The sequence below is a fragment of the Carlito syrichta genome, unplaced genomic scaffold, assembly GCF_000164805.1.
Source record: "Carlito syrichta isolate Samal-C Ts95f unplaced genomic scaffold, Tarsius_syrichta-2.0.1 Scaffold314790, whole genome shotgun sequence".
Taxonomy (NCBI): domain Eukaryota; kingdom Metazoa; phylum Chordata; class Mammalia; order Primates; family Tarsiidae; genus Carlito; species Carlito syrichta.
This window is the reverse complement of record NW_007258886.1, coordinates 5,732-21,782: the sequence shown is the minus strand read 5'-3', so window position 1 is coordinate 21,782 and position 16,051 is coordinate 5,732. Positions and strand designations below refer to the sequence as shown.

The 16,051-nt window shown below is 36.4% G+C and overlaps 1 protein-coding gene across 2 annotated transcripts in view; it reads left to right on the top strand.

The window, feature by feature from the left end:
- LOC103274473 (breast carcinoma-amplified sequence 3-like) overlaps nucleotides 1-15,550 on the top strand; it is an 89,582-nt gene extending 74,032 nt beyond the window's left edge. Inside the window, exon 7 of one of the 2 annotated variants that reach the window (XM_008071911.2) lies at nucleotides 15,465-15,550. In XM_008071911.2, coding sequence (XP_008070102.1) covers nucleotides 15,465-15,541 — 77 coding nt within the window. In that variant the 3' untranslated portion in view covers nucleotides 15,542-15,550. The remainder of the gene's footprint in view (nucleotides 1-15,464) is intronic. The other variant, XM_021719521.1, reaches the window with a different exon arrangement.
- The last annotated feature ends 501 nt before the right edge of the window (nucleotides 15,551-16,051 follow it).

The window sequence follows — 16,051 nt, the reverse complement described above, 5'->3', positions numbered from 1 at the left end:
GCACTCCAGTCTGGGCGACAGAGTGAGACTCCAACTCAAAAAAAAAAAAAAAAAAAAAGCCATTGTAGCACAGTCTCTCACAGTCTCTCATTAGTTATTCAAACTTTATACATTATTATAGTTTTTCAAATGTAAATAATGCTCTTTCTTAACCTACTTTATAAGAATATCATGAGAACAAATGAACTACTTAAAAAAAATTTCACTGATAAAATAACTGAAAGCAGTAAGTATCGAGGGAATCCAAGACTTTCATACTACCACTGGCTGGAAGGAAGAAAGGGCTCCAGAATTCTTTTTTGTTTGTTTAGTTAATTAATTATTTTTGAGTTGGCATCTCACTCTGTCACCCAGACTGGAGTGCAGTGACTCTAAGCTCACCGTAGCCTTAATGTCCTGGATTCATGTGATCCTCTTGCCTCAGCCTCCTAAGTAGCTAGGACTACAGTTGCCTACCACCACATCTGGCTAATTTTTTGATTTTTTTATAGAGACAAGGTTTTGCTATGACACTTAAGCCGGTATTGAACTTCTGGCCTGAAGCCATCCTCCCTCCTTGGCTCCCAAAGTGCTGGGATTACAAGTATGAGCCACTGTCCCTGGTCTAAAGTGCACATGTTTCCATTAAGCCAGAATCAAACCAGCGATCCAAGAATGTCTCCTGCGGAGGAATTAGTTCTAGTCCTCTACTCTACCAGCTGACCTATCAAAGGGACAGTTCCAGAATTCTTGATGTCTTTCCCATTGCCACCTTATTCTCCCCCTCCCATACTGTATCTCCCAAGACATTGCCACTGCTGTTGTGAGACCATGGGCATGAAGTCCTTTATGTTCTTTATCCTTGTTTACCTCAGTCACCACAAAAAGTCGAAGCTCTCAGGTCACTTCTTATTCCCACATTCTCCCATGTGGTATCCCCTTTTCAAACTTGATTCTCTATTAATTCCTCCATCCTCTCCACTACCCACTCCACCTCCAGAAACCTTCTGACTGGGCGCTCTTGGAAGACACTATCCATCATCTGTAAAATTCCCTATGTCTCAATGTCTCAGGGAATGTTTTTTCCTTTCTCCTTGTTTCTTTCTTAGTTATTGCCTTTCAGTTTTCAAGATTAGATTTTTATCTCATGATTTTCTCCAGTACCACTGCTTTCACAATTCCTGATAATGAACATGTTTTATGATACTTATTTGAAGTCCCTGTGTTCGCTTTGATGAAATGTCTGTATCTTTTGGCAATTACTTTTGAGTTTAGAAAATTATTTATGGTTGGTTGCGGTGGCTCATGCCTTTAATCCCAGCACTTTGGGAGGCCGAGGTGAGAGGATTGCCTGAGTCCAGCAGGTTGATGCAGCAGTGGCCGTGAGTGTGCCACTGCACTCCAGCCTGGGTGACAGAGTGAGACTCTGACTAGAAAGGAAGGAAGGAAGGAAGGAAGGAAAGAAGGAAGAAAGGAAGGAAGGAAGGAAGGAAGTTCTTTACGTAGTCTGCCTATAAATAATTTGTTGGATATATGTTTTTCAAGTATTTTTATTCTGTCCATAGCTTATCCTTTCATACTCTCCATTTAGATGAAGTTCAGGTTATCATTTTTTTTGGTCAGTTGTTCCTTTCATGTCATATCTGAAAACTCAGTAAACCTATATAACACTGTGGCCTATAGCATCTCCTGTCTGGAGTTTGTAATTTTCCCATTTATATCTCTCTTTATCAAACTCATTTCATTAACAATGAAAGTAATATATTTTTAGTTAATTTGAGATATGATTAGGATAGGCACTGTGTATGGTATTTATTCATATGCTCATTTCACTGTGTGATAGAGTGAAAATTTACATTAATAAAATTGTCTTTTATATTATATTGAATAAATATTTTTAAATGAGAGTAGAGGCAAGACTTTTCCCAAGAATAATTTGCTGTGGGCTCAGGTAGTCCTTTCACCTCGGCCTCCCAAAGTGCTGAGATTATAGGTGAGAGCCACTGTGCCTGGCTCCTCCATGTTTTTCTTTAACTTAGACCACCTTATACTCTTTTTGGATCACATTTTCTTTTACTGTCACTGTCTTAGTCCCACATTAATTTTCTTCTATTTAAAAATATTAAAAGCAAATTTTTATGACAGTGAATTTTACAATTGCATGTTATTTCTTTACCTCCCCCTTAATTTCACTTTTTTCTGCATGAGTTCATATATTAACAGTTGGTATATATGTTTCCAGACCTCTTTTCATTAGAATACTTTTATTCTAATGGAATTTTTTTTTTTTTTTGAGTTGGAGTCTCACTCTGTCCCCTATGCTGGAGTGCAGTGGCATGTTCACGGTCACCACAGCCTTCACCAGCTGGGCTCAGGTGATCCTTTGCCTCAGGCTTCCACATAGCTGGAAATACAGGTGTGCGCTACCACACCCAGCTAGTTTTTTGATTTATTGTAAAGACGAGGTCTGGCCAAGTTGCCTAGGCTGATCTTGTATTCCTGGGCTCAGGCAATCTTCTCGTCTCCGCCTCCCAAAGTGCTAGGATTAAAGGCATGAGCCATCACACCTGGCCACTGGAGATTTATAAATACTAAGCTTTCTGGTTCTGTCTTTTTATAATTCTGGAAAATTTTTTGTCATTTATCTCTTTGAATATCATATTGTTAATTCTTTCTGTCCTTCTGTTATTGCCCTCACCATCCTCCACATATAACTTTTTGTCAGTAGTTCAGTACACTAGATGAATAATATAACTAGAAAGTAGGCTAAGTTTCACAAAAGCAGAAAAAACTCTACACCAGTATACAGTCTTTTTGCCTTACATAAGAACAGAAAATTAAGACTGTCTAGCATATGAGATGTCCAGAAGTTCCTGCTGACAAAGAGTGACTTAAAAACTACTTTTGTTTATCTGTTGCATTCTTTCAAATAGCTTGTAGCACGGTATGGCACCTAATAATTGTTGCTTAATAATTGCTTGCTAGCTGGGCTCAGTGGCTCAGCCTGTAATCCTGTGCTTTGGGAGGCTGAGGTGAGTGGATTATCTGAGCCCACGGGTTCGAGACCCGCCTGGGCAACTTGGCAAGACCTCATCTCTACAATACATAAAAAAATTAGCCAGGAGTGGTAGCACGCACCTGTAGTTCCAGCTACTTGGAAGACTAAGGCGGAAGGATCACTGGAGCCCAGCAGGTCGAGGCTGCGGTGGCCGGGAGGGCCACTGCACTCCAGTCTGGGTGACAGAGCGAGACTCCAACTCAAAAATAATAATAATAATTACTTGCTATATTTAATTTATAAATAAAACTTTGTTATTTTACCAACTTTTAAAAAATTTTACCCATACTTCTAACATCATTTCTTGAGAATTCCTCCATTCTATCTTAGTTTATTATAATAGCTACTGTTTTTTGAAGTTAGTATGCTTGGGATGAGTAGTATCTCTAGTTTACAGATATGGCAGTTGACATTCAGAATTATGGTTGTAAGCCGTTTAATTGTGAAAGCAAGTTTTGAAATACATGCCTATCTGACTTAAAATTCCACTTTTTCAAGTGTTGTGGCTAGAGAACACATTAGTTGGTTTCTAGAAATTCTAAAATTAGCCTTATCATATTTTGTGAATCAAATTTGGGACCTTAAATGCATGCATATATATATTTACATATTTGTATACAAAAATATAGATCGTCCCAGGTAGAGGAAGAGACGAATAGCCAGAGCACACATGATTTTTAGGGGAGTGAAAATACTTTATATTATAATACATGTCATTGTATATTTGTACAAACCCATAGAATATGTGTACAATCCCGAGTGAACCCCAGTGTAAACTTTAGACGTCAGGTGGTAATGATGTGTCAATGTAGGTTCATCAGTTGTTCAATAAAGAATTTTTTTTTTTTTTGAGTTGGAGTCTCACTCTGTCATTGAAACTGGAGTGCAGTGGCCGCTCCCGGCCACTGCAGCCTCGACCTGCTGGGCTCCAGCGATCCTTCCACCTCAGCCTTCCGAGTAGCCAGAATTACAGGCACGCGCTACCACACCCAGCTGATTTTTGATTTATTGTAGAGATGAGGTCTCGCCAAGTTCCCCAGGTGGGTCTTGAACCCGCGGGCTCAGGCAATTCACTCACCTCAGCCTCCCAAAGTGTGGGATTACAGGCTGAGCCACTGAGCCCGGCTTCAATAAAGAAATTTTGATGGGGTTAGATAGACTATGTCTGTGTACGGCCAGGGGATATATGGGAGATTTCTGAACTTTGCTCTCAGTTTTACTGTGAGACTAAATCTGCCCTAAACACCTCATCAACAAGGGTACCTGCATAATGAACATTTGTATACCTAACTTTGAATTGTACCCCACATCTTTAAAAATAGTTAAAATATCAGTTCCGGCTACCCGGAAGGCTGAGGAGGAAGGATCGCTGAAGCTCAGCAGGTCACCGCTGTGGTGGCCATGAGTGTCCTACTGCACTCCAGCCTGTGTGATGGAGTGAGACTCCAACTCAAAATAAAATAAATTAAAGAAAAAAAATAAGAAATAAAGTCTTTTTTAAAAAAATCATACTTTGCTTTTATATTTCAACATCTCTGCCTTCAGGATAGGTGTTTAATTCAAGAAATAAAGTCTTAAACAAACACAACTATCTTTCCTAAGCATCTTAAGATTTTTGTTAATACAATTCTGTTCTTAAATGGCTACATGATAGATTTCTCATCATTACCTTCCTGTTTGCCTTTTTTCCCTCAGTTTATTTGCTTTAAACTAAATGTTTCTCCCTCTCCCAGTATATACAGAGTTTCCATATTAATGTAAACTATGAGATAATGCCACATGTATGGTTTGAGACTAATTCTGCTTTTTTGTTTGTATCTCATTTTATAATATTCTCTGACTTCTCGTGTGTTCTTTATGGGCAGCTGTAGTGTACAATGAGAATTGGCCACACAAAGTTTTCTTAAATGTGGGAGTGTAGATGAGATGTGGCTGGGCAAACACAGAAATGAAATATAATATAAAGCAGTACTCATTTGTAGAATTGCCGCCAGGAATGTATCTAAACATCTGGAATATGGTCACAATTCTATATTAAATAATGTAATCAAGGCATGGAGTAAGCTTGAGTTCAAAAACTCTTTTATGGAGGATGCTGGGCATCTTATCTAAAGGACTGTAGCATTTAAAATTTGGAAATACAGATAAGAGTAAGGGTACATGTATAAAATTACCACAGTAAAAAAAAAAAGTGAAAATACTTAAGTATTGATGGGATGTATTCTTCCTCTTTAAAAAAAACAATTCTCATTTATTTTTTGTTTGTTTAATGAGATAAAATCTCATTGTATTGCCTAAGCTGGTCTTCTACCCGGCCCCTCCACCAGGCTGGTCTTGAGCTATTGGGTTTACAATCCTCCTGCCTCCGCCTCCTAAGTAGGTGGGATTACAGGCACATGTCACTGTGCTTGGCTGTGGATTGTATTCTTACAAATTCTGGGGAGAAATGTGAATTTTAAAAGCATTTTTGGAAAGTAGCTCAGCAAGCAGTAGTTACTAGTATATCTAGTAATCCGATGTTTGTCTTTTAATTTTGTAGTTTCACTTTTGAAAGTCTATTTCATAGGAGCAGAAGTATTAGTACATAAGAATAAAGTATATTTCTAAGAATATTTATAGCTAAATAGCCTGAATGTGCATCAGTAGGAATAGTCAAATAAATTATTGTAGTCCTATCATGAAACCATTAAACACTGAGTTAGATGTTGTTTGTTGACTTGCATTGATTTACGTAAGGTATTGAGTGATAAAAATAAGATGCAGAACAATGTATATACTATGATCCTATTTTGTAAAACAAGTATCTAAACAAGTATTTCTGCTGAATTTAACAATTGACTTTTCATCTCCATAGATTCCATATACATGATTCAGCCAACTGTGGAGCAAAAATATTCAGAAAAAAATAGTGTCTATACTGAACATGTACAGACTTTTTCTTTGTCATTATTCCTTAAACAATACAGTATAACAGCTATTTACATGGCATTTACATTGTATTAGATTATAATATACATTTTGTTTACATTGTATTAGGTTTTATAAATAACATAGAGGTGATATAAAGTACACAGGAGGATGAGCATAGGTTATATTACATGATTTTATATCAGTGACTTGAGCATCCACAGATATTGGTATCCTAAGGAGGTCCTGGAACCAGTTCCCCAGTCTTGGAATCAGTCTCCCACAGATACCAGGGGACAACTCCTTATGTTTTGTTCATGATTAATTTGCCATGGATACACTTATGGAAGCAATTTCAGGGTATTAATATTGTTTACTTGGGCATATTGACAGAATGTGAAAAAATAATATAGTATGTATCAGTGGAAATATGAAATATAAAATGTCTATTACTGTAAACATGTAAAAATTTTAGTATGCTCATGGGCAAAACTTAAGAATATTAATTGACTTTGGTATGGAATTGTGCATGATTGTGCTCATGTTTACAGTTCAGCAATTAAATTGAAGGAGCAGACAGGCCACGGTGACTGATGTCTGTAATCCTAAATTTTGGGAGGCCAAGGTGAGAGGACTGCTTGAGCCTAGAAGTTTGAGACCAACCTGAGCAATGTAGCGAGACCTTGTCTTCTACAAAAAATTTAAAAAATAGGTGTGGTGGTGTGCACCTGGAGTCCCAGCTACTCAGGAGACTGAGATGGAAGGACCACTTGAGCTCAGGAGATCAAGGCTGAGGTGACCCATGATCTTGCAGTGCACTCTATAAAATAGAAGATTTGTATTTGGTGCTTTGTAAGGTCTGATGAATCTAATCTTTGAAAGAGTACAGTGGTCTGATCATCAAAGTGAAGTAGAAGGTGCCACTAAAGGGCTAAGGGATGCCTCATATACTTTACATTAAAAAGAATAATGTCTTTAATATACATTGATAAATTTTTGAAGTCACTGTGGAGGCTAAAATGTGTTCACATATTTTAGATATTTGAGCAAATGGCAAAGATGTCTTTGGCAATCATACTTAGATAAAACATATCAAGGTAATATGATTTCTGTTTTCTCTTTTTTGTGAATAGTTGATAGTGCTTGGTGCCTCTTCATCTGTTTTCCTATTTCTCCTTCTTCTTTTCATTTTCCACTATGTCTTTCTCTTGTCTCAAAAGATTGCTCACATTTACCTGTTTAGGTAGAAATATAGAAGATAATCATTCAATTCCTAATGGAGGTTATTTATAGAAAACTTGGTAAGAAAATAGAATTTTGTAGCATATAATCTCCTAAAAATTTACACATAAGTGGACAATAGAATCAAACTTTATGGCTAAAATTTAGATCCATGCAATTTGTCTGCATCTTGAAAACTCATTTGATGTAATTTATAAGTAAAATTCAGAAATAAAAGATTACTCATTTGAGTAATCTGCAAGTAAAATTCAACAAGGACAAACTGCTTGAATCAAATCTATCTTAAAATAATTTCGGTAAAATAAAAATGAAATGGAAGACTTAGAAATGGTGTAACTGATAAATGTAGTTGTTCAGTGGAATTCTTCTGGAAAACATTTTCTCAGTAAAAATTCATTAGTGTTAGTATACTTTTGTGTAAAATCTTTATGTTCAGAACATCATGCTTAACATTAACACAGAAGAGTTGCAATATTTCATTAACAGTTGGATTTGTATTTGCCTCTGGATCTGCATTTGGACCCAGGCAGAAGCTGTTTCTATTTGATGTCTTGAAATCTTTAAGGCTGATTTATGAGCTTAAACTCTTTGGTTTAAATGAGTTTACAGTGGTGTGTATAGTGGGGGATATTATTTAACATGTTCTGACAAGCAAACTGTTTTGAATTTTGTTGAGTGGGTGAGGAGTTGGTGACTTGGTGGGCAAGCCCATTTTCATTACTTTAATTGTGCGATTTATTAGGATTTTAAGCTTTTTATAAATGTTTTAGTGTTATAGGACAGAATTAAAAGGATTTAGAATAAAAGGAGTTTAACAAAAGGACTTTGCAACAGGATTGCAATAGTTTTTATATTTGATGGATTTGGCTAACCGCTTTTCATTTCAATCATCATGGTACATTCTGTTAAATTCTGTAGAACAGGTGTGTGTAACGTCATTCTCTCTATTGTACATGCAAATACACAATTTTATATATAAAATGTTAATCCGCTGCAATTTGGAGGATTACATTATGAGAGGGTGATGACTCCATTAGGCATCACGAAAAGTACGTGCTATTTATATTGCCTGAAAAAACAAGTTAATAGCTGCAGTGTTCATGATATTGTAGAATTTTTATACCAACACTTTAAGAGTTGTATTTATGCAAGCTATTCACAACAAAATAATTTAATCAAGAATTAAGATTTTTGTTGCATTTTTTCTAACTATGAAGCCTTAATATTTTTATCATAGTGCATGCCTGAAATAAATTGGAAGGTTTTGTTAATATGTGTTTATTGTAGACTCTGGTCTTTTCTCCTTGAATGGATTTTCTATTAGATGCTTTGGTGATTATGCTCTTCTCAATACAGGACTTTTATTTTGTGGCTTAAAATTTTTGCTTCTTTGAATATTCGTAAACTGTATAACTCTTGAGTAAGTGTCATGTGGCTGACCTTTAGAGCAAAGTCTACTGGACTGATATACCTCAGTAGGTCAGTGGAAACTAATGGAGTTCTTAAATTCAAGTTTGAGCAAAGCAAAACAATTGCACCATTTTTTGCCAGCAATATTTGCATTTTAAAAAGTTGATGCTTCATTTATCAAAATATCAAATTGGTATGTATAATACAAGTCCAAACCATAAAGACCTTGTAAAGACCAGGAAGTAGAGGGAAAATAGGTATTGTTAAAGGTGAAGGTGAAATATGTAGGTTTGAAAAATTGGCTCTATATAGATGAAGTTCAGTTATAATTAATTTGTAACATACATATTATGGGCTTTGGACCAGTTAATTTTTAACTAGTACTTGGATAAAAAGTCATATTGTTAATTGTGAATTTTGATTCATTTGCTTAGCAGAGGTAATAACACACAGTCTACAGTGAATTTTGTTTGAACAAATGTTCTTGATGCTTTCTCAATACTTAGTTCTAGATTTGTTTAAAAGATGTGGGCTCTGATGGTTTTAAAGTTTAAAACTTTAAATGATTATAGAATTTCATTCATAAACATTGGTTGTGTTTTTAGTTTTCTGTTTTCCTTTTAGAAATGAGGTTTTACTATGTTGCCCAGGATGGAGAGCAGTGGCTTATCACAGGTGTGATCATAGTGCACTACAGCCTTGAACTCCTGGGCTCAAGTGTCTAGAAATATAATATAATCTGGCATCTAAGAGATGATAGAACTTGTCTTAACTTAATTTTCGGTCTTAATTGTTATAATCACGGTTTAAAAGTATTATATTATGTCAGGTCACAATCTAAATGTGTAACCATTAACCTGTCCTCCTTTAGGGTAAACCTCTTTTTTTTTTTTTGAGAAAGTAAGATTTATTGAGAAGACAGAAAATTTTCCCCAGTGGCAGGAGACCTGAAGGGGTTGCCCAATCTCATTATTTTTAAAGGGATCTGTTAACATGGATAGTTAATGTTATAAATGCATTTTACTATGCAGTCTCAGAAGTCAAATAGAGTTTTGAAGTCCCTGGCTACACTTCCCAAATATTTTCTCATTCTTTAACTCCTAAGAGGTAAATCCCTGTTCTGAAATTAGTGTTTATCTTTCTTGTGTATTTTTTCACTTAGTACTTAATGTGCAGTAAAAATCTACTCATCTATTTATCTATATACATATATTCACATGTACCTTTACATTTTTATAAAAATTGTGGTTAAAAATCTCATAAAATAAAATTTACCATCTTAATTTTGAAGTGTATAGTTCATAATGTTATGCATATTCACATTGTTTTGCAACAGATTTCTAGAACTATTTTGTATAACTGAAGCTTTATACCCAGTGAACAACTCTCTATTTCCCAGGTGGGACTAGCCCCTGGTGACTTTTATTTTACTTTGTTTCAATTGAGTCAATGAATGCTATGGGTTGATTGGTTGTCTCATTCAAGCCTCATGTTGAAATTTGATCCCTAGTGTGACAGTGTTGGAAGATGGGGCTTGGTGGGAGGTGCTTGGGTCATGAGGGCTGATCCCTTATGAATAGACTAATGCACCTGTTGGAGGTGTGTTTTTGTTGTGTTAGTTTCCCTAAGACCTGGCTGTTAAAAAGGACTTGTTCCCTCTTCCTCTCGCCTCATGATATCTTAGCACATGTGGGCTTCCTTCTGCTTTCTGCTGTGAGTTGAAGCAGGCTGAGGCCCTCATTAGATGGGGATGACTGATCTTGAACTTTCCAGCCATAGAAATGTGAGCCAAATAAACCTCTTTTCTTTATAAACTACCCAGTCTCAGGTATTCTGTTATAGCAACACTTATAGCAACTAACTCCTATAAGTGAAATCATGCAGTATTTGTCTTTTCGTGATTGTCTTATTTCACTACTCATAATTTTCTCAAGGATCATCTGTGTTATAGCATGTGGCAGAATTTCCTTCTTTAAGTCTGAGTAATATTCTACTGTATGTGTGTGCCATGTTTTCTTTACCCATTTATCTATCAGTAGCCTTTTGTGTTTCCACCTATTGGTTATTGTGATAATGCTACAATGGACATGGTTGTGCAAGAGTTTGCTATGTAGAGACTGGTCCTTTCTGTGTTCCCCAGGTTTGCCTCTAACTCCTGGGCTCAAACGATTCTTCTATCTCAGCCTCCTGGGTAGCTGGGAGTAGCACTGTGCCCAACTACATTTATTTTTCATTCATAAACTTTATTTTTTAGAGCAATTTTATGTTCTTGGCAAAATTGAGCAGAAAATACAGAGTTCCTTTATAACCCCTGTCCCCACTGCAGGCACAGCCTTCTTCCACTTTCCACTTGTTGCACCACAGTGGTACATTTGTTACAAACGATGATCCTTCATTGACACATCATTATCACTCAAATCTAGTGTTTACATTAGGATTTTTTTTTAAAGTAAGAAAGCAGAATTTATTAAGAGAACTGAAAATCTCCCACAGTGGGAGGGGACCCAAGGGATTTGCCCTACATTAGGATTTACTCTTGGTGTACATTCTATGAGTTTTCATAAATAATGATAAATATCTACCATTTTAGCATCATGCAGAATAGTTTCACTTAAAACTTTAAAATTCCTTAAAATTTCTCTGTGTTCCTATCTTCCTTTCCCTTACCGCTTGGCAACTACTGGAATTTTTACTGTTCTCATTATTTTTGTCTTTCCCAAAATGTCACATAGTTGGAAGCATATAGCATGTAGCATTTTTTTTTTTTTTTGAGTTGGAGTCTCACTCTTGTTGCCCAGGCTGGAGTACAGTGGCACGCTCATGGCTACCACAGCCTCTATCTGCTGGGCTTAGGCAATCCTTCTGCCGTAGCCTTCCACATAATTGGAATTATAGATGCATGCCACCAAGCCTGGCTAGTTTTTGTGATTTATTGTAGATTCGAGGTCTTGCCAAGTTGCCCAGGCTGGTCTCGAGCCTTTGGACTTAGGCAGTCCTCTCACTCTGGCCTCCTAAAATGCTGGGATTATAGGCTGAACCACTGTGTCTGACTGTATGTAGCATTTTTATGTTGACTTCTTTCACTGAGTAATAGGCATTTAATTTTCCTCCATTTCTTTTTATGATTTGATAGCTCATTCCCTTTTACCACTGAATAACATTCTGTTGTTTGGACGTACCACAGTTTATTTGTGCATTCATCTGCAGAAGGACATCATCTTGGTTTCATCCAGGTTTCTGTAATCATAAATAAAGCTGTCATAAACACACATGTGCAGGTTTTTATGTGGACAAAATACTGAGGGGTGTCACTTCAGTGTTGCATGATAAGAGTATGTTTAGTTTTGTAAGAAACTGCCAAATTCTCTTCCAACATGGTTGTACTATTTGTCATTCCCATTGGCAGTATGTGAGAGCTGTCACTCGCATCCTCTTCAGCATTTGGTGTTGTTAGTGTTCTGGAATTTGGTCATTCTAATAACTGTGCAGTGGTATCTCATTGTTTTATTTTCAATTCCATAATAATGTATGATCTGGAGCCTCTTTTCTGTTTTTTTTTAACATATTTTTTATTTTAAAGTTGTGGGGTACAGTTAAGGGTTAGGTATACAAATATGCATTGTGCAGGTACCCTTGTTGATGAGGTGTGCCCCCTGTCCCCAGACAGATATTGACTACCGTTAATCCAACCTCCCTTCCCCTCCCTCCCCCCCATAATTTTCCACTACTGTCAATTCTTTTCTTATAGTATTACGATAATTGTTCAAGGTCCACTTATGAGTGGGAACATGTGATACTCAGATCTTTGTTTTTGTGAGAGATCACTCAGTATTATAAATTGAGCCTCTTTTCATATGCTTATTTCCATGTGTGTATCTTCTTTGGTGAGGGTGACTGTTCAGGTCTTTTACCCATTTTCTTTTCTTTCTTTCTTTTTTTTTTTGAGTTGGAGGTCTCACTCTGTTACCCCAGCTGAAGTGCAATGGCATGATCATGCCCACTGCATCTGCCCCTTGCTGGGCTCAGTCGATCCTTCTGCCTCAGCCTTCTAGTTAGGATATTATTCTTTTTTTTCCCCCAATTTAATTGTATTTTAAAGTTGTGAGTTATAACTCAGGATTGTGTACATAAGTATTTTAGGTACAGGTGAAGTTTTGGGCCTTCCATTGGACCCAATTAGGATACTAATCTGTGTCTTCCTATTGTTGTACATATTCCCTTTTTCCACCTTACATCTTCTATCTCTTTCCATCTTTTCATATTGCAGTTCACTCTCTTTTTGCAGCTGTAGGAAATATTCCGTAATACACATGAATATTTTTAGTCTTTTGCTATTATGAACAATGCTGTAGTGCATAGTCTTAAATACAAGTTATTTATCTCATGTCTGAATATATGTGTAGGACAAAATCTTACCGTTGTTTTATTGGATTAAAGGGTGTTTGTATTTTAATTTTGAATAATATGCTGAGAGAGTTTTGTCAGACTTAAGTATTTTTTAAAGAGGTCTTTGGTAAACATCAGTAAGATTTCATTACTTATTTCTAAAAGATAAGGTATTTTAAAAACATAATCATACTATTGTAGGAGAGGAAAATTTCTCCTCTAACTTCTCAGGGTCTCTGAGTGAACCTAAAGATTAAATGGTTGTAAAATAGATTAACAGGAGAAAAGAACACAAATTTTTTTTTTTGAGTTGGAGTCTCACTCTGTTCCCCAGGCTGGAGCGCAGTGGCACGCTCATGGCCACCCCACTGTCGACCTGCTGGGCTCTGGCGATCCTTTCGCCTCAGCCTTCCAAGTGGCTTGTACTACAGGCATTTGCTACCATGCCCGGCTAATTTTTGATTTATTGCAGAGATGAGGTTTCTCCAAGTTGCCCGGGCTGGTCTCAAACTCGCGGGCTCAGGCAATCCTCTTGCCTCAGCCTCTCAAAGTGCTGGGGATTACAGAATAAATTCGTCACTGAGCCCAGTCTACAAATTTTATTAATAAAATTTTACATGTACATATATATCCCCACAAGGAAATGAAAACTCAAAGTAGTGGTTAAGCCTAAGTGATTATAGACTACAGTGAACAATTATATACTAGGCATTTATGGAAAGATAGGGGTTAGTTTGCCAAAGTTTGTATAAATTTCTCTCATCCTTAACTTCTCTGGGAATTAGAATGTTTCCTTCCTCTTGGTCTAGGAAGGTCACCTTTCACTAGGGGGTTTTCTTTGCTGCTTTCAGGAATCAAGGGGCAGGTCAGATGTTCTTCTTGTATTTACTATTTTTCAAAATAAATAATATGCCAAATTGGCATTTTTTTGAGTGTCTTGCCCTGAGCTTATCTATCTATCTATCTATCTATTTTTGGAGGTCTCTATTTTTGGAGTTGCACTCTTTTGTCTAGGCTGGAGTGCGGTGTCATGCTCACAGTCACTGCAGCCTCGACCTGCTGGGCTCAGGTAATCCTTCTGCCTCAGCCCTGCAAGCAGCTAGAACTACAGGCATGCATCACCATACCCGAGTAATTTTTGATTTATTGTAGAGATGAGGTCTCACCAAGTTGCCCAAGCTGGTCTTGAACCCGTGGGCTCAGGCAGTCCTCTCACCTTGGCCTCCCAAAGGGCTAGGATTATAGGCGTGAGCCCTGGCGCCTAGCCTATCAATATATTTTTAAGGAATTTCTGTCATGTGTGAGGTTGAACATCTTTTAATACGATTCAGAGCCATTTGTGTGTGTGTTTGTTTTTTCACTTGTTACTGGCGTTATATTGATTTTTTCTTTTTAAGTTGGAATCTCACTCTGTTGCCCAGGCTGGAGTGCAGTGGCACACTCACAGCTACCCCAGTGTTGACCTGCTGGGCTCCAGCAATCTTTCTGTCTCAGCCTTCCAAGTAGCTGGAACTATAGGAGCACGCTGCCATGCCCGGATAATTTTTTTTTTTTTAATTGTAGAGATGAGGTCTTGCCAAGTTGCCCAGACTGGTCTTGAACCCACAGACTCAGGCTATCCACTCACCTCAGCCTCCCAAAGTGCTGGGATTATAGGCTGAACCACCAAGTCTGGCCATTATATTGATTTTATATCCTGTAATATTGTTGAATTCATTTATTGTTATGTTGACTAGCATTGGTGTTAATGGAAGCAGCAATACTAGGTATCCTTGTATTATTATTGATTTTAATGGAATACACTGGACCATTACCTATGATATTTTCTATAATCTTTTTGTATATAATCATAATTAGGTTAAAATGTATTTTATTTTCTTTTGTTCTTATAATGATTAGATATAGAATGTGATTAAATGTGTTTTTCTGCATCTGTTGAATTACTAACATGATGAATTACATTAACAGATTTTTATAATGTCAAACTATTACTATTGCTTGGATAAATATAACTTGTTTATGAAATATTATTTTTTCCTAATATATTGCTGTTTAGTTTATTGATATTTTGTTTAGGATTTTTGCATTTATGTATATCAGTGAAAATGGTCTGTAATTTATAATTTTTCTGTCCTGAACTACCTTTGTTTTTGATGTTAAGACCATACTAGTTTTAGGTAATTAGTTGGCAAAATATGGATGGTTTTCCCATACTGATCTCATGGAGAAGGGATATAAGATCGAATTGTTGCCAGTATAAAAAATTTTCTTTTAAATAGTGATTTAGTGTTTTAAATGGTTATTGAACCATTTAAATGGTTAGCTTTTCTATTTTTTGTTCAGTAAAGTGTATAAATTATATCAATTTATAGTGAATATTTTTCTATCTTTTCAATTGTAAATGTTTTGAAAGCATGAAAATGATGAGAAGTATACAAGAGTATTTCTCAAAGTTTACAATTTGTTTTATGATCCCTATCAGGTGCTGAAAAGTGTGATAACTTTGCTGAAAAGAGACCTCTCCTTGGTGTTTGTAAGAGCATTGGCTCTTCTGGGTAAGAAAACTTTTAAAATTCTTTGAATTACCTATTACAGATTTGCATTATTCAGAGGGAGAACGTTGATGTCATAAAATCTTTGTAACCATAAGACTAAGCTCTCATAAGAGAGAAGAAAAAGGAAGTAAAGCATTTGGGATTTTCTGTGATTCTGTCACTAAACTTATTGTTTCTCTACTCACTATTTTTTCATATGCAGGTGATAACAAGAGCTGCAAGAAAGCTAGTGATAGATTAGAAGTTAGCCTTATCATAGAGAAAAATATTGTTATTTTTATTAATATTATTGTTAGAGACAGTATCATCCTCTGTTGCCCAGGCTGGATTGCAGTGGTGTGATCATAGCTCACTACAGCCTCGAACTCCTGAGATCAAATGATCCTTCTGCCTCAGTCTCCCGAATAGCTAGGACTACCGTCAATGCCACCATGCCTGGCTCATTAAAACAAAAAAAATTTTTTTGGTAGAGATGGTGTCTTGCTATGTTTCCCAGTCTAGAAAAATGTCTTCT